We start from the raw sequence: 24,757 nt of genomic DNA on the forward strand, positions 1-24,757 counted from the left end.
ACTTTAAAGCCACCGTCAATGCTCAGAGCATCATTGACACTTATCCTCTTCCCTGTCCTGAGGAGTTGTTTACCAAGCTCGCTGGGGGCCAGTTCTTTTCCAAACTTGACTTATTGGAGGCGTACCATCAGTTGCCATTGGACACTACTTCCAAGGAATTTCTCGTTATCAACACTCCTTGTGGGTTGTATCAGTACCAGCGATTACCATTTGGCGTTGCTACTGCACCGGCCATTTTTCAGCGGTTTTTGGAACAGCTCATGGCTTCCGTTCCCGGCTGCATAAACTATCGGGATGACATTGTTGTCACGGGAGCCTCCACTGAGGACCACCTTCGTAATTTACGTTCACTGTTTCGGGTTTTGCATTCGGCTGGGTTGAGGTGCAATCTGGCCAAGTCACAGTTCTTCCAACCCTCCATTGAGTATCTTGGTTTCCACTTGTCCTGTGAGGGTATACGCCCTCTCCGTCAGCATGTTGCGGCCATTAACGCTCTACCCCGGCCATCTACGGTCAAAGAACTTCAGGCGTTTCTAGGCAAGATTGCTTATTATCACAAATTCATTCCATCCTCAGCGGCGGTAGCTTATCCTCTGCATCAGCTGTTATGCAAAAATGTCCCCTTCTGTTGGTCCGACGGGTGTGAGCAGGCTTTTGTCCGCCTGAAGGCTCATTTGCAGTTGGCGCCTTGTCTTGCCACATTCCGTCCGGGTCAGCACTTGGTTCTGGCGACTGACGCGTCACAGTATGGCCTAGGGGCTGTTCTCGCCCATCGGTATGAGGATGGGTCGGAACGACCCATCGCCTATGCTTCCAAGACCCTCAACGAGGCGCAACGGCGTTACTCTCAAATCGAAAAGGAGGCACTCGCTATCATTTATGCTCTAAAAAAGTTCAGCGTTTTTTTGTATGGTTCTAAGTTTCACCTCATCACCGACCACAAACCGCTGATCTCTCTGTTCAGCCCATTGGCGTCACTTCCGGATAAGGCAGCTCACCGCCTGCAACGTTGGGCCTTATACTTGTCTCGTTTTCATTATGAGATTCACTATCGCCCCACGGCCCAGCACGCCAACGCTGATGCATTGTCGCGATTGCCGATGGGCCCTGACCCTGTTTTCGATCGTGATGAACTCCTCTGTTTCCACATTGATGAGGAAGAACATCGTGCGGTCGAGGGCTTTCCACTTACAGGTTCGCAGGTCGCGTCGGCTACTGCGCGGGACCCGGTTCTGCGTCGGGTGATCGGTTTTGTTCAACGAGGTTGGCCGGACAGGACCAAGGGCCAGGCATCGGATCCCCTTCGCAACTACCATGTCTTGCGCCTTTGTCTGTCTGTTCGTGATGGTGTTGTTCTTCTGACCACGGATGGCGCATCTCCAAGGGTTGTGGTGCCAGCCTCTCTTCACAAAGATGTTTTCAAACTGTTGCACGAAGGCCATTGGGGTATTTCTCGGACCATGTCCCTGGCCCTCTGGCACATTTATTGGCCCGGTATTGATTTGGACATCGCCCATATGGTTGCTGCGTGTGGCCAGTGTGCTCAACAACTGGCGGCACCTCGTACAATGCTCTCTCCGTGGCCTGATCCAGCTCAGCCATGGGAATGGGTGCACGCCGACTTTGCCAGCCCCTTCCTCGGTACTTATTGGCTACTGTTGATTGACGCCTTCTCGAAGTTTCCGTTTGTTGTTAGATGTCCGTCACCCACCACTGCGGCGACGACGCTGGCTTTGTCCAAAATCTTTGCGCTAGTAGGTCTTCCATCCATGATCGTCACGGACAATGGCCCTCAGTTCTCTTCGCAGGCCTTCCGTGATTTTTGTACTGGACAAGGGATTCATCATGTTACCGCACCTCCCTTCCATCCGCAATCGAATGGGGAGGTCGAGCGCCTTGTCCGCACTTTCAAATGCCAGATGAAAAAATTCCTTAGTGATTTTTCCACAGATGACGCCCTGCTGCAATTTCTGAGTTCTTATCGCTTCACGCCTCTGGGTGATCGCAGCCCTGCTGAACTCTTGCATGTCCGCCAACCGCGCTCTCTACTGCACCTGCTTCACCCTGTCAGGCCTTGTACTGTGTCCCCTAGTGCGGGAAAATACTCGGTGGGCGCCGACGTGTGGGCACGAGGGTATGGATCTCGCCCTAAATGGATTCCAGGGGTGGTCAAGGCTCTTCGTGGCCGCTGGCTTTGTGAAATCCGTACGGGCGACGGCACGGTTGTTCGCCATTACGACCAGATGCGCCCACGAGTGGTGGCCACACCGGTGCCACCGCCCCATCCTTCACCTCCACCAGCCACCGATACGCCAGTCCTGTCACTGCTGCCGATCTACCGTCCGTGTTGATGCAGCTGCCGTCGCTGCCGCTTCCGTGTATGCCGGAACCGGCCCCAGTCGCGACGCCGCCTTCTCCGGGACAGTTCTCGCTGGAGCACACTCCCAGGTCCATGACACCTATGGATGCTGCTCCGGAGTTTTCACCCATCATCTCATCCAGGAGGCACGTTTCACGCACGAGCTTCCGTCCTGGACATTTTCGATCATACTCTCGTGTCTCTGCGCGGGATCTCCTCGGGACCTCACAAGAGGCCATGGATGTCTCCGCGCTGTCCATGTCTCCAAGGAAGTGAGTGTTTATTTTTTTTTTTTCAAGGGGGGAAAAGTGTTGTGATAGTGCCACGACATTTAACAGTGCCGCCACGACAGTACGCACAAACGGCGATAGAGGCGCTCTGCAAATCGGCTGAGCGCGGGAGCGCCACCTAGCTACTAACGGTGCCGGCTGCATGTCACGGCACGGCAGTCGAATACGAGAGACTGAGTTGTAATCATGTGATCAGCTATTGTTTCTAAGAGAGAGTGTGAATATCCACGCAATTATTATGAGTAAAGGTTATAACAGTACCCTTTACCTGTAGCTGTCACAGAGACACATGCAATGTCAAAGAGACATAATTAGCTAGAAGGAGAGACAGTTGGCTCACATTGGGAAAGCAAAGTATGTGAATTATGGTAACAAAGGTAACACAGGATCTGGACATAGGAGCAATCACCCCATTCTCCTTTGAAGTATATAGACCTCTTTCAGAGGGCACCACAGCAAGATGATTTGTAATATTTATCACTTGGATTTTGAGTGTGCATTGGTTGATTATGAATAGAACCACTGTGATACAGTTGCACTTTCAATTTTTATTAACATTTTTGTCACGTAGTTTCATATTTATGTGCTACTAAAGAACTACTGAAGATCAGAGCAACTTTTCTATAAATATTTATACTGAATACATAACAGAGAGAGATTCAAATCTTAAACTGTCAGTGTGTCAGGCCAAGACAACAGTTGGTGAAAGAACTCAGATTGAAATCTGAACGGAAATGGTGATGGTGAGCTGTGCTGGTTGCCACATGTATATATCTGCATGGTCAACACAACCAGTTACTTTGTACATTGTTTGCAGAATTAAATATGCTCTTCTGTGCTCTGTTATGATTATGAGTTTGCACTACATATCTCACATCTCCCCACAGCAGAAAATTTATTTTTTGTAACAGTTTTTAGTACAAAAATATATTAAGCACCGAAACTCAAGAACGTTCTGCTAAAATTGCACTATAACTTACTACATGATTTGTAAATAATTTTCATTGAACTGTTCTCAGAATCCTTTGAACGTTGTTACCAGTTTTAAGCTAGAGTTCAGATTTAGGAAATACAAGAAAATTTTCTCTTTTTGCTTGCAGTTTGTATTGTGAATAACTAAAAATGTTACTATTGTTCAATATACTTGCACTTAATGTTAGCCACATGACCTCTATAGTCATACACATATATATACTACAAAATATCATTGTTAAACCACAAAAATACAATCAGTGACCACAGATTTACTAAGTGGCACATGCTGACTGACAATCAAAAGGAATGTATTGAAAGAGAAACATAAAATCTACAGCATTATATACAAGTTGCTGTGGCCTTACCTCTTCTTCTTCTTCTTCATTGGTCCCTTGAAAAAGTGTGTGTGTATTAGGTGCACATGTTTTATTAATTCACTTGTGGTGTGACTGGGTAAGCATACCTTCCATTCATCCGTATTTGGATTTGTTCATCTGTACTAAAGTTCTTGATGCTTCCTATTTTTGCAATGTCTTTGTTCTTTTCCTTCATCGCAGACTAGGGCTGAAATCCTGCTCCAACTTAATTTCCTCCTACTTAGTGTATTCATCTCTTGGTTTCCCTCTATGATTTTTACCCTACACGCTGCCCTCCAATGATAATTTGTGATACCTTCATGCCTCAGGACATGTCCTACCAGCCGATCCCTTCTTCTAGTCAAGTTGTGCCACAAACTTCTCCTATCCCCAATCCTATTCAATACCTCCTCATTAGTTACGTGATCTACCCACCTAATCTTCAACATTCTTCTGTAGCACCACATTTCGAAAGCTTCTATTCTCTTCTTGTCCAAACTATTTATTGTCCATGTTTCACTTCCATACATGGCTACACTCCATACAAATATATTCAGAAATGACTTCCTGACACTTAAATCTATACTCGATGTTAACAAATTCCTCTTCTTCAGAAACGCTTTCCTTGCCATTGCCAGTCTATATTTTATATCCTCTCTACCTTGACCATTATCAGTTATTTTTCTCCCCAAATAGCAAAACTCCTTTACTACTTTAAGTGTCTAGTTTCCTAATCTAATTCCCTCAGCATCACCCAACTTAATTCGACTACATTCCATTATCCTTGTTTTGCTTTTGTTGATGTTCATCTTATATCCTCCTTTCAAGACACTGTCCATTCCATTCAACTGCTCTTCCAAGTCCTTTGCTGTCTCTGACAGAATTACTATGTCATCGGCGAACCTCAAAGTTTTTATTTCTTCTCTACGGATTTTAATACCTACTCCGAATTTTTCTTTTGTTTCCTTTATTGCTTGCTCAATATACAGATTGAATAACATCGGGAGAGGCTACAACCCTGTCTCACTCCCTTCCCAACCACTGCTTCCCTTTCATGTCTCTCGACACTTATAATTACCATCTGGTTTCTGTACAAATTGTAAATAGCCTTTCGCTCACTGTATTTTACCCCTGCTACCTTTAGAATTTGAAAGAGAGTATTCCAGTCAACGTTGTCAAAAGCTTTCTCTAAGTTTACAAATGCTAGAAACGTAGGTTTGCCTTTCCTTAATCTCTCTTCTAAGATAAGTCGTAAGGTCACTATTGCCTCACGTGTTCCAACATTTCTACAGAATCCAAACTGATCTTCCCTGAGGTCGGCTTCTATTAGATTTTCCATTTGTCTGTAAATAATTCATGTTAGTATTTTGCAGCTGTGACTTATTAAACTGATAGTTCAGTAATTTTCACATCTGTCAACACCTGCTTTCTTTGGGATTGAAATTATTATATTCTTCTTGAAGTCTAAAGGTATTTTGCCTGTCTCATACATATTGCTCACCAGATGGAAGAGTTTTGTCAGGACTGGCTGTCCCAAGGCCATCAGTAGTTCTAATGGAATATTGTCTACTCCCGGGGCCTTGTTTTGACTCAGGTCTTTCAATGCTCTATCAAATTCTTCACGCAGTATCGTATCTCCAATTTCATCTACATCCTCTTCCATTTCCATAATATTGTCCTCAAGTACATCGCCCTTATATAAACCCTCTATATACTCCTTCCACCTTTCTGCTTTCCCCTCTTTGCTTACAACCAGGTTTCCATCTGAGCTCTTGATATTCATACAAGTGGCTCTCTTTTCTCCAAAGGTCTCTTTAATTTTACTGTAGGCTGTATCTATCTTACCTCTAGTGAGATAAGCCTCCACATCCTTACATTTGTCCTCTATCCATGCCTGCTTAGCCATTTTGCACTTCTTGTCGATCTCATTTTTGAGACGTTTGTATTCCTTTTTGCCTTCTTCATTTACTGCATTTTTATATTTTCTCCTTTCATCAATTAAATTCAATATTTCTTCTGTTACCCAAGGATTTCTACTAGCTCTCGTCTTTTTGCCTACTTGATCCTCTGCTGCCTTCACTACTTCATCTCTCAGAGCTACCCATTCGTCTTCTACTGTATTTCTTTCCCCCATTCCTGTCAATTGTTTCCTTATGCTCTTCCTGGAGCTCTGTACAACCTCTGGTTTAGACAGTTTATCCAGATCCCATCTCCTTAAATTCCCATCTTTTTGGAGTTTCTTCAGTTTTAATCTACAATAGATTGTGGTCAGAGGCCACATCTGCCCATGGAAATGTACAATTTAAAACCTGGTTCCTAAATCTCTGTCTTAGCATTATATAATCTATCTGATATCTTTTAGTATCTCCGGAATTCTTCCATGTATACAACCTTCTTTTATGATTCTTGAACCAAGTGTTAGCTATGATTAAGTTATGCTCTGTGCAAAATTCTAACAGATGGTTTCCCCTTTCATTTCTTAGCCCCAATCCATAATCATCTACTTTGTTTCCTTCTCTCCCTTTTCCTACTGTCGAATTCCAGTCACCCATGACTATTAAATTTTCGTCTCCCTTCACTACCTGAATAATTTCTTTTATCTCATCATACATTTCTTCAATTTCTTCGTCATCTGCAGAGCTAGTTGGCATATAAACTTGTATTACTGTAGTAGGCATGGGCTTCGTGTCTATCTTGGCCACTATAATACATTCACTATGCTGTTTATAGTAGCTTACCCGCACTCCTATTTTTTTATTCATTGTTAAACCTACTTCTGCATTACCCCTATTTGATTTTGTATTTATAACCCTGTATTCACCTGACCAAAAGTCTTGTTCCTCCTGCCACCGAACTTCACTAATTCCCACTATATCTAACTTTACCCTATCCATTTCCCTTTTTAAATTTTCTAACCTACCTGCCCGATTAAGGGATCTGACATTCCACACTCCGATCCGTAGAACACCAGTTTTCTTTCTCCTGATAACGACGTCCTCTTGAGTAGTTCCCACCCAGAGATCCAAATGGGGGATTGTTTTACCTCCGGAATATTTTACCCAAGAGGACGCCATCATAATTTCACCATACGGTAAAGCTGCATGCCCTTGGGAAATATTACAGCTGTAGTTTCCCCTTGCTTTCAGCCGTTCGCAGTACCAGCACAGCAAGGCCGTTTTGGTTATTGTTACAAGGCCAGATCAGTCAATCATTGAGACTGTTGCCCCTGCAACTACTGAAAAGGCTGCTGCCACTCTTCAGGGACCACACGTTTGTCTGGCCTCTCAACAGATACCCCTCCATTGTGGTTGCACCTACGGTACGGCTATCTGTATCGTTAGGCATGCAAGCCTCCCCACCAACGGCAAGGTCCATGGTTCTTGGGGGGAGGTTGAATGCAGTATATGCTCCAAAACCTTACTGCAAACCGATATTAATGATATAGGTCTGTAGTTCGATGGATTACTGCTACTACCCTTCTTAAACACTGGTGCGACCTGCGCAATTTTCCAAACTGTAGGTATGGATCTATCGGTGAGCGAGCGTTTGTAATCCCTGTATCAGTCATGATGCTCTCTATCAGCTCTGGATTGTTTGTGGCTAAGAGGCCAAGCGTGTTTTCGCAACCATTTACAATTTGCGTGGGTTCGTGGACTAACTGCTCGAAATAATTTTCGGAGAAAGCATTTAGGACAGTCTCGGAAGATGTTTTCTGCCTACCACTAGTTTTGAACAAGAATTTTTGCCAAAATATCGAGAGAAGGTTGAAGTCCCCACCAACTATAACCGTATGAGTGGGGTATTTATTTGATACGAAATTCAAATTTTCTCTGAACTGTTCAGCAGCTATATCATCGGAGTCTGGGGGTCTGTAGAAGGAGCCAATTATTAACTTAGTTCGACTGTTAAGTATAACCTCCACCCATACCAATTCGCATGGAGTATCTACTTCAACTTCACTACAAGATAAACCACTACTGACAGACACAAACACTCAACCACCAATTCTGCCTAATCTATCTTTCCTGAACACCGTCTGAGACTTCTTAAAAATTTCTGCAGAATTTATTTCAGGCTTTAGCAAGCTTTCTGTACCTATAACAATTTCAGCTTCTGTGCTTTCTATTAGCGCTTGAAGCTCAGGGACTTTCCCAGCACAACTACAACAATTTACAACTACAATTGCGACTGTTCATTGATCCAAGCACGTCCTGTATTTGCCATGTGCCCTGTGAGATTGCAGCCCATCTCGTACTTTCCTGAGGCCTTCTAACCTAAAAAACTGCCATCCACACCTCACAGCCTCCTCTACCCATGTAGCCGCCAGCTGAGTCCAGTGAACTCCTGACCTATACAGTGGAACCCAAAACCCCACCACCCTATGGCGCAAGTCAAGGAATCTGCAGCCAACACGGTCGCAAAACCGTCTGAGCCTCTGATTCAGACCCTCCACCCGGCTCTGCACCAAAGGTCTGCAGTCGGTTCTGTCAACGATGCTGCAGATGGTGAGCTCTGCCTTCATCTCATAAGCAAGACCAGCAGCCTTAACCAAATCAGATAGCCGCTGGAATCCAGAGAGAATTTCCTCGGATCCAAAGCGACACACGTCATTAGTGCTGACATGTGCCACCACCTGCATCTGGCTGCACCCTGTGCACCTACATTTTTCAAATCTTTTTAATACTTATTCTGTAATGGGCAAATGCTCTTTCTATGTCACTGTTTACATAAGGACATCATCAATATAATTCATCACCTCTCTTAATACTTTTTCTCCAGTACTTGATCCACTGCACACACAAACACCAAAGCTGATACTTTTCATATTACTTTAAACTGGTGACACCAGCTGCTAAAGAGAAATACCATGTATTCCGAACAGCTAGTGTCCAGTTTCATCTTCCAGTAAACTCCTCCCAAACAGGCCAGGAAGGCCCAACAGTACCGACCAGCTGCTGTATCATCCTCAGCCAACAGGCGTCACTGGATGCGGATGTGGAAGGGCATGTGGTCAGCACACTTCTCTCCCGGCTGTATGTCAGTTTCCAAGACTGGAGCCAGTACTTCTTAATCAAGTAGCTGCTCAGTTTCCTTCACAAGGGCTGAGTGCACCCCACATGCCAACAGCGCTCGGCAGACTGGATGGTCACCCATCCAAGGGCTAGTCCAGCCCGACAGCACTTAACCACGGTGATTTCATGGGAACTGGTGTTATCACTATGGCAAGGCCGTTGGCATATCTTCCAGTAGCTGCTCATTATATCCAGACAAGTTACGTAGTGCATGCCTTTGAATCGTTTCAGTAGTTCCTCAGTATGATCAAGCTGACTCCATTGTGGCACAATGGTCCTATTTAGTGCTGGCATATCCATCACAAGCCTTATGCAGCTATCTGTTTTCAACATTTGATATAGTGGGCTACATTATACACTATCCAATCTATCAGTTATATCTTCTTTCAGTACACTTTAAATTTCTGCTTCTCCTGCTGCTCTCTTCACTCATGGGATGGAATATGTCTTTGTATGAAATAATGTAAATAATTTAGGAGTAAAGGAGACCACTCACCAAACTGCAGAAGCATTTAGTTTTGACAGGCACACGTAAAAGAGAAAGAAAACTTGCTAGCTTTCAGAATAAATCATTTCTTGAGCTAGAGTACAAACACACACAAACACACACACACACACACACACAAGCACACACACACACACACACACACACACACACACACACACACACACACACACATGTCCTTACATCATGGTGGCTGGACACACAGTGCTGGGATTGATTTTCATCAGGTGGACTAGGGTTGTGTGCGGGGTCGTGTGAGGTGGGGTGGATAGAGGGAGAGCGAGGCAGGAGGAGGAAGAGGAGTTGGAGGTAGATAGGTAGCTTCTTAAAGAGAGACAGCAGGTTTACTGGCTAGGAGTGTGAGAGGGAGGTGTGGCATATACAAATGGTAGGAATGTGATGCATGGATATGGGAACCAGCAGGTGCCGTGCACAATAAAGATGACATGGGGCATACTTATAGATTCGGAGGGGTGGTTGGGCAGAGGAAGGGAAAATTGTTGAGTGGAGGGTGTGGGGACAGTGTGTTAATGAAGGTTGAGGCTAGGAAGGTTATGAGAGCAAAGAATGTGTTACAAGAATCCATAGTTCAGGAAAGCTGGTGGTGGAGGGAGGGATCCAGGATACATCATGTGTATATAATTTAAGGTGAGGATAGCCAATGATCTCTTCAATGTAAATACACACCAGGCTCAAAATGTTATGGGAATCGACAAAATATCATGAGTATTGAGTATAATGGACGAGGGACACTACATTTGTGGTGTGTCATTAAGTTGAGAATTTGCATCTGATGGGAGGCATGCTACAGTAGTCAGTGCTGTTAGGTGACCACTGCATCCGGATGGCACAGTAGTCAGCACATCTACCCAGTAAGCAGGAGACCTCAGTTTGAAACCCAGTCCAGCATAATCTGCCTGCTCAGCTGAGTGGTAATGTGCCTGCTTACCATGCAGCAGGCGTGGGTTCGATTGCTGGCCAGCTTGGAGATTTTGTCTGCCAGTGGACTGGTTGTTGTGTTGTTGTCGTCATCATCTCATCATCACCGACATGCAAATCACACGATGTAGTGTCACCTGAAAGAAGACTTGCACCAGGTGGCTGAACTTCCCCAGATGGGGCCTCCTGGTCAACAATTCCACATGATCATTTCATTTCATTTCCAGTCTGGCACAAATTTTCAACTTTCCTTGTTGATTTAAATCAATGCCCATCTACATCTACATGATTACTCTGCTATTCACAATTAAGTGCCTAGCAGAGAGTTCAGTGAACCACCTTCAAGCTGTCTCTACCATTCCACAGTCAAACGGTGCGCGGGAATAACGAGCACTTAAATTTTTCTGTGCGAGCCCTGATTTCTCTTATTTTATCACAATGATTATTTCTCCATATATAGGTAGGTGCCAGCAGAATGTTTTTGCAATCGGAGGAGAAAACTGGTGATTGAAATTTCATGAGACAATCACATTGCAAAGAAAAATGCCTTTGTTTTAATGAATGCCACTCCAATTCACGTGTCATGTCTGTGCCACTACCTCCACATTTTGCGATAATATAGAACTAGCTGTCCTTCTTTGAACTTTTTTGATCTCATCCTTCAGTCTCACCTTATGCGGATCCCACAATGCACAGCAATACTTCAGAATAAGGTGGGCAAGTGTGGTGTAAGCAGTCTCTTTAGTAGATCTGTTGCCCTTCTAAGTGTTCTGCCAATGAACCGCAGTCTTTGATTTGCTCTACCCACAACATTATCTTCCAATTTAATTTCCTTGTAGTGTAATTCCTAAGTATTTAGTTGAATTTACAGGCTTAGATTCATGTGACTTATTGTGTAATCGAAATTTAGTGAATTTCTTTTAGTGAATAACTTTAAACTTTTCTTTATTCAGGATCAATTGCCACATTTCACGCCATACAGATATCTTATCTAATCATTTTGCAATATATTTTGTTCATCTGATGACTCTACAAGACAATAAATGACAGTATTATCTGCAAATAATCTTAGGTGGCTACTCAGATGGTCTCCTATGTCTTTAATATAGATCAGGAACACTTCCTTGGGGAACACTGGATATTACTTCTGTTTTACTCCATGACTTTCTGTATATTACTATGAACTGTGACCTTTATGACAGGAAATCACGAATCCAGTTGCACAACTGAGGCGATATTCGATAGGCTCGCAGTTTTGTTAGAAGATACTTGTGAGGAATGGTGTAAAAAGTCTTCTGGAAATCTAAAAATATGGAATCAATTTGATATCCCCTGTCGATAGCACTCATTACTTCATGAGTGGAAAGAGCTAGTTGTGTTTCACAAGAAAGATGTTTCCTCAATCCATGCTGACTATGTGTCAATGAATCATTTTCTTTGAGGTAATTCATAGTGTTCAAATACAGTATATGTTCCAAAACCCTACTGCAAATCGATGTTAGTGATATGGGCCTGTAATTCAGCAGATTACTCCTATTTCCCTCTTTAGGTATTGGTGTGACTTGAGCAATTTTCTGGTCTTTAGGTATGGAACTTTCTGTGTGTGAGTGGTTGTATATAATTGCGAAAAATGGAGCTATTGCATCAGTATACTATTAAAGGAACCTGACTGTTATACTGTCTGGACCGGAGGCCTTGCCTTTATTAAGTGATTTAAGATTTAAGAACACCAAGGATATGTACTTCTATGTTTCTCATCTTCGCAATTGTTCTTGATCGGAATTCAGGAATATTTACTTCTTCATTTTTGGTGAAGGAATTATGGAAATCTGTGTTTAATAACTTTTTTTCAGTGGCACTGTCATCATCAGTGACTTACCGTTGTTATCATGCAGTGAAGGTATTGATTGTGACTTGCCACTGGTGACCAGAATCTCTTTCAGTTTTCTGCCAGATTCTGACACAGAGTTTCGTTGTGGAAATTACTAAAAGCATCTCACATTGATGTATGTGCTATATTTCGAACTTCTGCTAAACTTTGTCACTCTTGGGGATTTTTCATTCTTTTAAATTTGGCATGATTTTTTCATTGCTCCTGCAACAGCGATCTGACTCATTTTGTGTATCATAGCGATCAACACCATCACTTATTAATTTATGTGGTACACATCACTCAATTGCTGGCGATACTATCTCTTTGCAATCGTACCACATCTTTTCTATGCTTACATGATCAGATCAGAAGGAGTGGGGACTGTCTCTTAAAAAGGTGTTAAGAGCATTTTTATCAGCCTTTTTTTTTTTTTTCTCGATGTACTTTGTGTTTCTTTTTGATGGTTGTGGGTGTTACAGTATTCAACCTAGCAGCAATTCCCTTGTTGTCGCTAATCCCTGTATTCGTCATGATACTCCCTATTTGTCCAGAATTATTTGTTGCTAAGAGGTCAAGTATGCTTTCGCAGACATTTAGACTTTGAGTGGGCTCATGAACTAATTGTTCAAAATAATTTTCTGAGAAAGCATTCAGTGCAATTTCGGATGAAGTTTTATGCCCGCCATATGCCTTAAGCGCATAATTTTTCCAGCATATCAAGATTAGATTGAAGTCACTTCCAACTATAACTGTGTGAGTGGTGTACCTATTTGAAATGAGACTCAACTTTTCTTTGAACTGTTCAGCAACTATATCTTCTAAGTTGGGGGGGAGGGGAGGGGGGGAGTCCATAAAACAATCCCTATTAATAGTTTAGTCCAATTTTCAAGTATAACCTCTACCCATATTATTTTTCAGGAACTATATAATTCAATTTCACTATAAAGTAAACTACTGACGGCAATAACTATATTTAACCTATCCTTTCTGAACACTGTTAGGTCGTTCAAAAGAATTTCGGATGAAATTATTTCCAGCTTAAGCCAGCTTTCTGTGCCTTTAACTATTTGAGGTTCAGTGCTTTCTATTAGGGGTTGGAGGTCTCATTCTTTCCCAACACAGCTATGACAATTTACAACTACAATACCAATCATTTCTACAGCTACCTTACTGTGTTTTACCAGCCCCCTTTCAGACGGATGACCTTTCTGTGGTATCCTGAGACCCTGTAACCTAAAAATATCACCCAGTCCCTTCCACACAGCCCCCATTACCTGTGTAGCCATTTCCTGTGTGTAATGGACTTCTGACCTATTAAGCGGAATCCAGAAGCCCATGACCCGATGGCGCAAGTCAACGAATCTGCAGCCAACGTGGTCACAGAATCTCCTGAGCCTCTAATTCGGAACCTCCACTCGGCTCTACACCAAAGGACCACAGTCAGTTCTGTGGATGATGCTGCAGATGGTGAGCTCTGACTTAATCTCGCAACCAAGACTGACAGTCTTTACCATTTCCGCTAGCCACCCGAAACCCCCCACTCGCAACCAATACCTGCAGTTCCATTATGTCATAATTCATGAATGTTCTGGACGCCCTGTGGAGGTTATGACTCCAGAAATCATTGATAACATCCATGATATTGTGATGGATAACAGAAGAATTAAGGTGCGTGAGATTGCTAGTGCTGTGGGTGGCTTTCTTTTGGGATTCGCAAGGGATAAACCTAATCGATTATCTGGAAAAGGTAATACTATTACAGGTGAATATTATTCATCATTATTGGACCATTTGAAAAATGAGCTGCAAGAAAAACACCGGCAGCTGGACCGAAAAAAAGTTCTTTTCCATCATCACAATGCACCAGCACACACCTCAACAGTTGTGGTCGCAAAATTAATAGAAATAGGATTCCATCTTGTTTCACATCCCCCCTATTCTCCAGACTTGGCTCCCTTGAACTACTATTTGTTTCCCAACGTGAAGAAATGGCTGGCAGGACAAAGATTTTATTCAAACAAGGAGGTGATATGCAGCAACTAATAGCTATTTTGCAGACTTGGACAATTCCTATTACTCGGAAGGGATCAACAAATTAGAACAGCATTGGACAAAGTGTATAAATCTAAAAGCAGACTATGGACAAAGTGTATAAGTCTAAAAGAAGACTGTGTTGAAAAATAAAAAAGGTTTACCCCAAACACGTATTTTTTTATTTTTGCACATACTTTTCAAATGCCCCTCATATAAATAACTTCCTTACGTTTAAAATTTTTACATATACACACTTTATGTATAAAAATTGAGTGACAGTTACTTCTGTTTTATTGCTTTTGTCTGCATCATACTTTTTCTCTTACCATACAATAACAATAAAAATTCATTTAGGGAATTAAAGGATTTTTCTCCAATATTTCTCTGATTGTGTGGTTAAAGCCACTAATATTCTTTGTTTTGCTGGTATTGTTTAGAAGGTAATTGATAAGGTTCATCTCTTTGTATGTTACACTTTTCTTGAATGGTTTGTTTTCTATTGAATTGTTCTTAGTTTCCAATAATTTTTAAAATTTTTATTGATGTGCTCCCTCATGTTTCTTAAACTGACTTACTTAGGGTGTAAAATATGTTTTCATGTATGTGACAATATGTTCCATAACGCCACCCATAAAAAGAGGATTTTCTGGTGTTCTTACCTCGGGTTCTGTTGATGTTAAAAGGTAGGGTCAAGTGTTTCGGATAGCTCTTGAGCTAATAACCATTTGTATACCCAATACAAGGCTTGTCTTAATGTCACTATCCTACAGTACAGGGCTAAAATATGAGTATTACACACTTCTTTCTGCTTAGACTCATGTAGCAAGTCAGTTGGTCCTTTTGGCATTTGACATTGTCTGTAATAGGCTTGATTGGACTGATGGAGACACTATTACTTCATGGACAGTTCTTCATAAAACCACACAAAAAGGACTTTCATACTATATTTTGCCATTACCAGTGGACCAAAATCCAATCAAGGATTCCAAGACGGCTATGCACAACCAATGGCTGAAATTTTGCCAATATAATCCTAAGATCCTAATCTTGAATAACCCTGAAAATTTTCTTGATATCTTTATCTCTTTCTCATATACAGGGGGTTCAAATTAACATACTTGTATATGTAAAATGTGCATGTAATAATTACATAGATTAACTGATGGCGATATACCTGTGACAAATCTGTGATTTAATTGGACTGACAAATATACCAGTGAATGAGTAAATGATGCATTTGTGTAAATTCATGAGCAGTCCCTGAGAAAACCACAAGAAAAACATTTTTCAGCATTTTTTCAACCTCAGCAGCGACCAAACCCCAGCTGCAGATTTCACGATGGCTATGCACAATAAATGGTTGAACTTTTTATGATATATACCTAAAATCGTGTTCTCAAAATACCTTGAAAGTTTTCTTGATATCATTATCCGTTTCTGAGATACAGAGGTTCAAAATGATTAGCTCACGAGCGATTCCTTAAAGAACACCAAAAATGTATTTCTTTACCATTTTTTCACACAAGAACTGTGCTGTGAATTCCAAGACACCTATGCACAGCAAATGGCTGCCATTTTTATGACTATTATTAAGATCCCTATATTTCAGTGCTATCTTTATCCTTTTCCAAGACACAGAGATTCAAATTTACCCTACTTGTACATGTGAAACACACATGAAAAATTTTGTGTGATGTGAAAATGTAGTTTATAAAGTAAAGTAGCACAGAAAATTATGCTGTATATAAGTGTCTGCCTTATCTTCAGAAGGATTCTGGGAACCCCCTGTTGTAGCACTGAGGCACATGCAAAACAGTTGTGCACTCAAAATCTGGTATGAGGTGTAATTACCGCATTTACTCGAATCTAAGCCAGTTTTTCTAATCCAAAATACTGCCTGTGGCTTATAATCGAATGCGAAGTAAGCAGAAGTTCTGAAAAATGTTGGTATTTGCCTCCACAACTAACTTCTGCCATCGTATATATGTAGCGCTACACAGGCATGCTTTGCAGGCACAAAGATAAATACTGGTGCCAAAACCTCTGCGTCGGTAAATAAACTTTTTTTTAAAAAAGGTAGAAGACGAGTTTTTTTTCTCCGCCTCAAGTTTCAACCACTGCATTGCTTTGTAATAGCCACTGCAGTAGCAACAAATAGCAGTCTCTTGCCATTGTTTCGCTTATGAGACAATTCTTCTCCGTTTTGTATTGTAAACCGTGATAGAGCGCACAAAAGCAAGCCATGATGCGAGCTGCGACAGGTTGTAAACACTCATTATTAGAATGTGACAAGCAATGCGTGACGCAGTACAATAATACATTTTCAACTTAGAGTAACGTAAACACCTATAACAAAGAGAACAGCACTTATCAGATCAAAGCAAAATAAGCAATCGATTCAAACTAGATGAAATGCATGAAAGAGGAAGGGTACCCATATAAATACAGATGGAGCGCCGACACATGACAATGGCTACCTAGTAAAGCTAAACTGCTAAGCTTATGACTCGAGCCAAATTACTGTAGCTGTATCTTCATCCATTCGACATAAATTGTGTCTCATATTACAATGGACTAACTTTGTTTCGATTTGGAGGTGCGGTCTAAAACTTGTCTCTCCCCTTGAATTTCGAGTCTCAAATTTCAGGTGCGGCTTAGATTCGAGAAAAATTTTTTTCTTTGATTTCGAGTCTCATTTTTCAGGTGTGGCTTAGATTTGAGTGTGGCTTAGATTTGAGTAAATATGTTAGTTTCCCATTATTTCAGGTTCACATTAGTAAACTATCAGCATTTTACTGGCCCATAAAGTTCTTTTCATGTGAGGGACATGCCCTGCTGCGGCAGGGAAAAGAAGGGAACCAACGGTAGAATACTCCTACTGGAGCACAAAAAAGGTGAATATGCTTCTGTTTAAAAAAGTATGGTATCAGCTGCTTCATTCTATCTTCCTCAGCACTTTTAAAAATTTTCCTGGAAATTTTGGCATGCAAACATATTCACCCTTTTTTATGCTGAGAGAAAAGAAGACTGTCGCAGTGAGAAAGAGAGAGAAAAGCAGTATATACTGGAAGATAGTAGCCAGTGGCTGTGAAATAGAAAGAGTGAAGGAGACAATGGCAGTGTGAGAGAAAGAGAGGGATGCAGTGCCGATGGAAGGTAATCGACAGTGACAGAACCATGCTAGAAAAAGAGCAAAACAGAGAGTGCCATTGGAAGAGGAATAAAGAGAAGGAAAAAGTGAAAGTAGGTGAGATCTGGTAATAATGAGAGACAGAGTCTATGACAGAGTCAGTGAGGAAGAGAGAGGTAGTGGTAGTAAGAGGAGACAGCAGCACTGGGAATGAATGAATGACATAGCAGCAGTAAGAGACAGTGAGAGGGTGACAGATACAGTAAGAGAAGACAGAAGTAATAGGACAGAGTGAAGGAGGCTGTGTCCATGAGACAGGAGAAGTAACAATTAGAGATACATAAAGAGATAAACATAACTTATGTGATAGCAATTGGTTTAAATTGTGTGAAATGTAAGTTGCTTGCAGCATCTAAAATGTCCGTACAACTTTAAGGAATGCAACAAACCAGGTGATGTATTTGACAGCCTTCAGTATGTTGACAGGGGGACAACTTCTCATTTTCAAGGTACAAATACAATGAGAAAGTTCAGTGCTGGAAAATTTAACCCTTGATAGGTGGGTCCACTTCAACAAAGAATCATAATAGGACATATATTGTAGACACTACTTTTGTTTTAAGGCTTCATGGCTGTGAGGATTTTCATGGTTTTTAGAACATCTGTATTCAATTCACCTGAATATCCACTTAACTGTGGAGGTGGTAAAGTATGGCTGCCTCCCCTTTCTTGATATGTTGGTCAGGATGGAGGCTGGTGGTACATTGGGACCTTTTGTTTGCAGGAAGTCACCTTACACTGATTTGCATCTTCATGCTAATAACTGCCACCATCTGGCTAAGTTGTAAGGAGTACAATGTACCTTGCTTTATACGGCCCATGTCATCTCAAATTTGGTACTTTAGAGCCAAATAACTGAAGTTATGATACATTTGGCTCAAATTTATTCGATTCTATTATGGTCAGCTGGTATAGTAAAGGTTTTGAATTATTTCAGGTTGTAAAACAACGGGGATTGGAAAATTGTTTAGTTTCAATGATGTTTTTCATCCTGTTGGGGCATCATCAGAGTTTACAAAAGTAACTTGATATAAAACAGATGTGTCATAGAGTCATATTGAATGACCTTAAGACACCATCATACCAACACAGTATAGGATCACACTTACAAAAATATAAATATTGTATTAGCTGTGCACAGCACAACAGGTTCATTTAGCACTCACAGATATTGAATTTGAATTTTTGTGAGCATTAAATGGACTTGCTGTGCTGTGCACAGCTGGTACTGCATTTATAATTTTGTATGTCTAGTCCTATGCATTGCTCCTATGGTGGTGTCTGCTGGTGCACTTAAGGTCCACCTCTCATTCTGTATGACTGTGATGGTTGGGTTTTTATATCCTGTTACTTTTGCACAATCTGATAAATTTACAACTGAGACTATTTTTCATTTACAATTCAGACTCTTTTTCTCTTTGAAACATTTTGATCAGTGTTGTCATGGTGAATTCTGAATTTTTTACATTTTTCAATGTTTCGATTTTGTGATATATTTTACAACTAATACTTGATTCCATGTTAGTATTGCATTGCTGGTGACCAGAAGAAAGTATTTCTTTTTGAACTAGATGAACACATTTACAGCATTTCTTGCCAGCTATTATTATTTTGATATGATAAACATTTTTTAATGTGAATGGTATAACTGACCACTACAATGTGAACAAAATGATCTGAATAGTTTAGGCTGTGAACAGTAGCTAACAAAATTTATTGTAATCTCACAATGATTCTGTTCTGAGGAGCCATTGCTTCTTTCTTCTTACCTCATCCCAATAGAATTTGCCATATATCATGATGATTGTAAATTTATTTATTTATTATTTAATTGGTCCTGTAGATCAAACATTTTGTACAGTAAAGAACATCATCATATAGTACAAATCAATTTGAAAATTATGTTAAGATGGTGTATGATGCTAGATGATGGTAGCGATACATAACTTACACAGCAGAATACATGTAGGCTATATAGACAACATATAAAAAAGGTGGTGTGTGATTAGAGATGACAGTGGTGATACATACTAGACATAGCAGAATACATATAAGAGATACAGGCAGAATATAAATAACATACAATAATTAAATTATATTACTAAGTAGAAATACCTATTAGTGAATAAACAGCTTATTACAAGTAATTAAAATTTTGTTTCAAGAAATTCATGTACAGAACAGAAATAGTGATTTAGTAGTAATTCCTTTAGTTTAATTCTCATTATTTTTGGGTTTTTCCTTGTTTTTATGGCTGTTGGGAGGTGGTTGTATATTTTAATGCCCATACACACAACCCCATTAACATATAATTTTGTGCTGTGAGCTATAATTTGTAATTGGGTTTTGTTCTGGTGTCTTGTGTGGTGGTCTGCATTTCTGTGGAGGGATTCCAAGTGATGTACAGTAAAACAAGCTAGTTCCATTACATAGAGACATGACAGTTAAAGGATTTTTAACTGTTGAAACAGTGGTTTACAGTGTTGCATTCTTTTTTTTACATATCATTATTCTTACCCCTTATCTTTGTAACTTGAGAATTATGATAGATTCAGAGCTATTTCCCCAGAAGATTAGGCCTTAACTCAAGACACACTCAAACAGTGCATGGTACACCCGTTTTAAGGTATTTACACTTACTGTGTCTTTTAATGATATTAATAGATAACAGGTTTTATTAAGCTTTTGTGACAGTGTCTCAGTATGTGGTTTCCAATTTAGAGTGCTACTGATGGTAAGTACAAGCAATTTGGTGTCATACCTGCTTGTAATGTCATCTTTCCCAATAACTATAACTGCATTGAAGGAGGTAAGATTTTGTCTAGTGTGGAAGTTCATACTTACAGTTTTTTGAGTATTTATGACTAGTCTATTTGCTTCAAACCAAGATTGTAATTGACAAGTAGTTTCATTGACTGCATCTTGCAATGTGTCACCTCTACTGGTTATCAGGATATTTGTGTCGTCGGCATACAGAAAGGAGGTGGCGTTGGTAAGTGTTCAGGGAGATCATTTGTGAACAATATGAAAAGAATAGGGCCAAGAAGAGATCCCTGAGGAATGCCATTTGTTGTATGTAGTGTACCTGATATGCAATGCCTGGATATCTCTGATTTTCTTATGTCTACATATTGCTTTCTTTCACTAAGTTATGTACAGAACCAAGTGTGAGCTGCACCTCTAATCCCATACTTCTGGAGTTTTGTAAGAAGCAGCTTGTGGTCGAACATCTCAGATGACTTGGACTGATCAAGAAATATACCAACAGCAGTTTGTTTTTGGTCAACGAAACTTGAGCACTGTTCTAGACATGCATACAAAGCTTGTGCAGTTGGCCTATTTTTCCAGAATCTGTATTGGGAAGATGTGATTATGTTGTTAGAATTTAAAAATATTTCTAATTAATTGACAAAGAATATTGAAATATTTTTTAGAAGGCAGATAGTATAGCAATTGGCCTATAGTTTGCTATGTCCGTTTTCTCACCCTTCTTGCAGAGAGGTGTAATTGTAGCAAGTTTTGTAGCTGGTTTGGAAATGATTCCTCTAGAAATGAGGTACTTATTATATTTGACATGGGTCCACTGATGTAATTTGAATACTTATCGTGTAAGAGGCTGGGCATCATATCATCCCCTGCAGAATAAATCTTTTTAACTCTTTTTTAAATAATATACAGATATCTTGTGCCATATCCTCATGCCTTCCTAATCCTCTAACCATCCCTGAAACAAGCTGTAAAGAAGCACCCCTGTCATCACCCAGTACCATTCTGGACTGGCAAAACTGAACTGTCTCCATAGCCAGAGCTTCCTGTGTTTATCATCATGCCTAAAAGTGAGGACCAACTTACACACAATTCTTGCCATCAGCTCCAAAGTGGTATTCTGCCACAAGCCAAATTTATGCAGTTACCTTATTCCACACCTACACTGCACCCATTCCCAATCCATTGCCACTTACGTCCTACCCCTGTTGAAGACCTTTGTGGAAATATTATCTGATATATCCCCCCCCCCCCCCCCCTCCCCATCACATTCTACTACAGTCCTCTATCAGGCTGAGGCTACGTTATCCTATAGAGGCAGGGCCACCTGTGAAAGTAGTAATGTCATATACCAGCTCTGCTGTAATTTCTGTACTGCATTTTATGCAAGCATGATTGCTAACCTGCTGTCCAACAAACTGTAACTTAAAACAGAGCTGACTATCCATTGGACGAACGTACTTCTGAGAATAGAATGCTCGATTTTTGTGGCTGCTTCAGAACGTATTCTATCTGGATCCTTTTCTAAATTATATGGATGGAAAATGACCTTGCAGCATATTCTTTGGTCTACAATCCTCCTGGCCTCATTCTCTGCTAGCCCCTGCCCAACCCCCTCTCCCCCCTCCCCCACTGTCCCAGATTCGAACCTCACTCGTCCTGCATCCACATCCTCTTCCCCTCAGTCTCCCCTTCCTCTTTCCTATCTCTCTCTTCCAATCCATTCATCCACATCAATGTGCATTGCGTGCACCCAGGATGAGTTCACCAGTGCTGATGCTGCATTTGTACCCTGTGCACTTGCTGCCCATCCCCCCTGCATTCCTATCACATGCACCTGCTGCCTTGCCCCTATCAGCTGTCAGCCACTCTTCTCCCAATCCTCCTTTATGCTCTCCACCTCCTTTTATCCCTCGCCCATTCAGTCTTATCTCAAGCCCACACTCCTGTCGAGATTAGTACTATCCCAATGTAGTTGTACAAATGTGTATTTATGCACATGTATTTTTGTATATTTTTGTTCTCTATATTTCTGAAGAAGGATTCATGTGGAAGGTAGTAGATTTGTTAGTCTTGTTTAAGTGTTTTTCAATGACTCAGCATCTCTACTGTTTGGTGAGTTATTGGCTTTGTTTCTAACATTATTTACATTCCACCACGACTTTCAGTTATCACATTATTTGCTTTAAGTATGCAATGTTGGATACTTATTTATTATTTTTATATCTTCATTAGTTTATAATTGTTGCATTCAAGGTGTTTCTAGTTGCGGTGGACGGTTCACGGATGCTGAGAAAACAATTACATCGCCCTACTATCCACAGTTGTACCCTTATAGAATTGATTGTGAATGGACCATACACCTACCTCCAGGAGAAAGGCTATATGTTGAATTTACTGACTTTGAGCTGGAATATTCAAAAAGCTGTACATCTGACTTTATCGAGGTAAATTTTGTATATTGTTTTTAATTTTACCTCTGAATCTTTTTTTCCCCACAAGACATGCACATGATGATGTACAAGAGATAGATTATCATATCAGACAAGTATGATGTTACGACTGATGACAGGAGGTGCTGTGATTAAAACTTACAAATCATGAAAATAACATATTTCACACATGTACACACAGTAATATTATCACAGTATTATTATAATTCTTTATGTCACTCATGAAATTTGTGCATGCCTGGTGCTCAAACCCTGATTTCTCACCTATTACAAATGATCACTTTAATCAAATGGCTATCTGTACATGCTCCCTGGACCAACCCAAACTTCCATATGTCACACGGTCTACATCCACATGTCATTCGTCACATAAATGCTTGCAACAATATGTTTATTTCCACAACAGTGGGAATGAGACAACAATGAATTGGGACCAATGTTGTTATCACTGTGTGCCCGCCTGCACTTGTAGTGCATGCATGTCTGAAAGAAGGATGTAAACAGAATACAGAATTTGGTTGGTCTGGGGAGTGTGCACATATGGCTGAAGTGGTTAAGGTGACCACGTGCCATAAGCAGGAAATTTGGGTTTGAGTCCTGGTCCTGCACTAATTTCTATATGTCACTATTGGGAAGCAAATCTATGCATAATGTAATTAATGTTAAGGAATACATGGTACGTGTTTGTCATAGTTGCAGATGGTATAAACACAAAACATTTTTTATGCTGTTCCCGCATTAGTGTTTTTTTGTTTTTTTTTTTTTTTGTTTTTTTTTTTTTTAAAATATTGTTCCTCCAGTCAATTTCATATTTCTACCCATTAAATATGGAACAAAAAAATCACATATAGTGTAAAATCAATCAACAATCAGTAAAAGGTTTCAGTTTCTTACTAAACAAAGACAAGTACTTTGTCTTTTGTGATTCTGTTGACAGGTTGACGTATTGGTGAATACCTCAGTTAAAAGATGAACCTTTAAAGGCAGAGGCATACCTTTTTTTAACATGGAGTTTCATTTTCTGTCTATGTCATCATCATCATTCAACACTTCCAGTTTCCTGGGTACCTGTTCATGGAGAACATCATCCACTGTCCACCCTCTGGTTACTAGATCAACCTTGATCAAGTCCATCCATCAGGTTCGAGGTCTTCTTTTTCCCATTCACCCGTATTTCCAAATTTATTTTGGCTGTTCTGGTTGACTCCATTGTCATTACATGCCCATACCATTGAAGTCTAAATGCGCCAATTCGATCTAGTAGGGATGTTTTTACTTTGGCTTCTTTCCTTACCTCCTCATTCCTTAACCTGTCCATCTTGGTCTTTTGGATGGTGGATTTAAGAAATTTGATCTCTGCTGCTTGCAGCCTTGATAATTCTCTTTTTGTGAGGGTGCATGTTTCAATACCATAGGTCAATACTGGTATCAAATAGCTATTGAACATCAACAGTTGTTCAGTCCCCCTTAAACATCTGAACAACCACCACCATCAACAGTTTGGCTGGTTTTGGGATCAAGTCAATCCCATAAAAGTGATCTTACTTGTTGGTAGAATTCAGATCCTTTTTTCGCAGTGTTGATGATTTCATTTCTGACCAAATTATCACCAGAAATTACACTTCCAATGTAAGGAAAACTGTCCACACCTCCAGTTGGTGGTCTCCTAGTTTTACACTTGCTGGTTGCCCATCTCTGTCTTGGTCTTGCTGATGTTGAGGTTATATTTCTCGAACTGAGATTTCCATTCATCAAGTCTGATCTGTACTTCCTCTTCAGTTTCACCCCAAATCATGATGTCATCATCAAAGACAAATGGCTTCAGTTTACCTGACTTCTCCTTGTCATTCTTCATTATGGTATTCATAACAGTGATGTATAATAGTGGAGACAGTGTACTTCCTTGCTGAACTCCACTCTTGGTCTCAGACCACGATGATTGTCT

At 40.7% G+C, this 24,757-nt stretch overlaps 1 protein-coding gene across 1 annotated transcript in view; it reads left to right on the forward strand.

The window, feature by feature from the left end:
* LOC126285431 (cubilin-like) overlaps positions 1-24,757 on the forward strand; it is a 1,398,426-nt gene that overhangs the window by 346,138 nt on the left and 1,027,531 nt on the right. The window contains exon 18 of the mRNA XM_049984811.1: positions 22,616-22,806. Coding sequence (XP_049840768.1) covers positions 22,616-22,806 — 191 coding nt within the window. The remainder of the gene's footprint in view (positions 1-22,615; positions 22,807-24,757) is intronic.

The sequence above is a fragment of the Schistocerca gregaria genome, chromosome 8 (assembly GCF_023897955.1).
Source record: "Schistocerca gregaria isolate iqSchGreg1 chromosome 8, iqSchGreg1.2, whole genome shotgun sequence".
NCBI classification, from domain to species: Eukaryota; Metazoa; Arthropoda; class Insecta; order Orthoptera; family Acrididae; genus Schistocerca; species Schistocerca gregaria.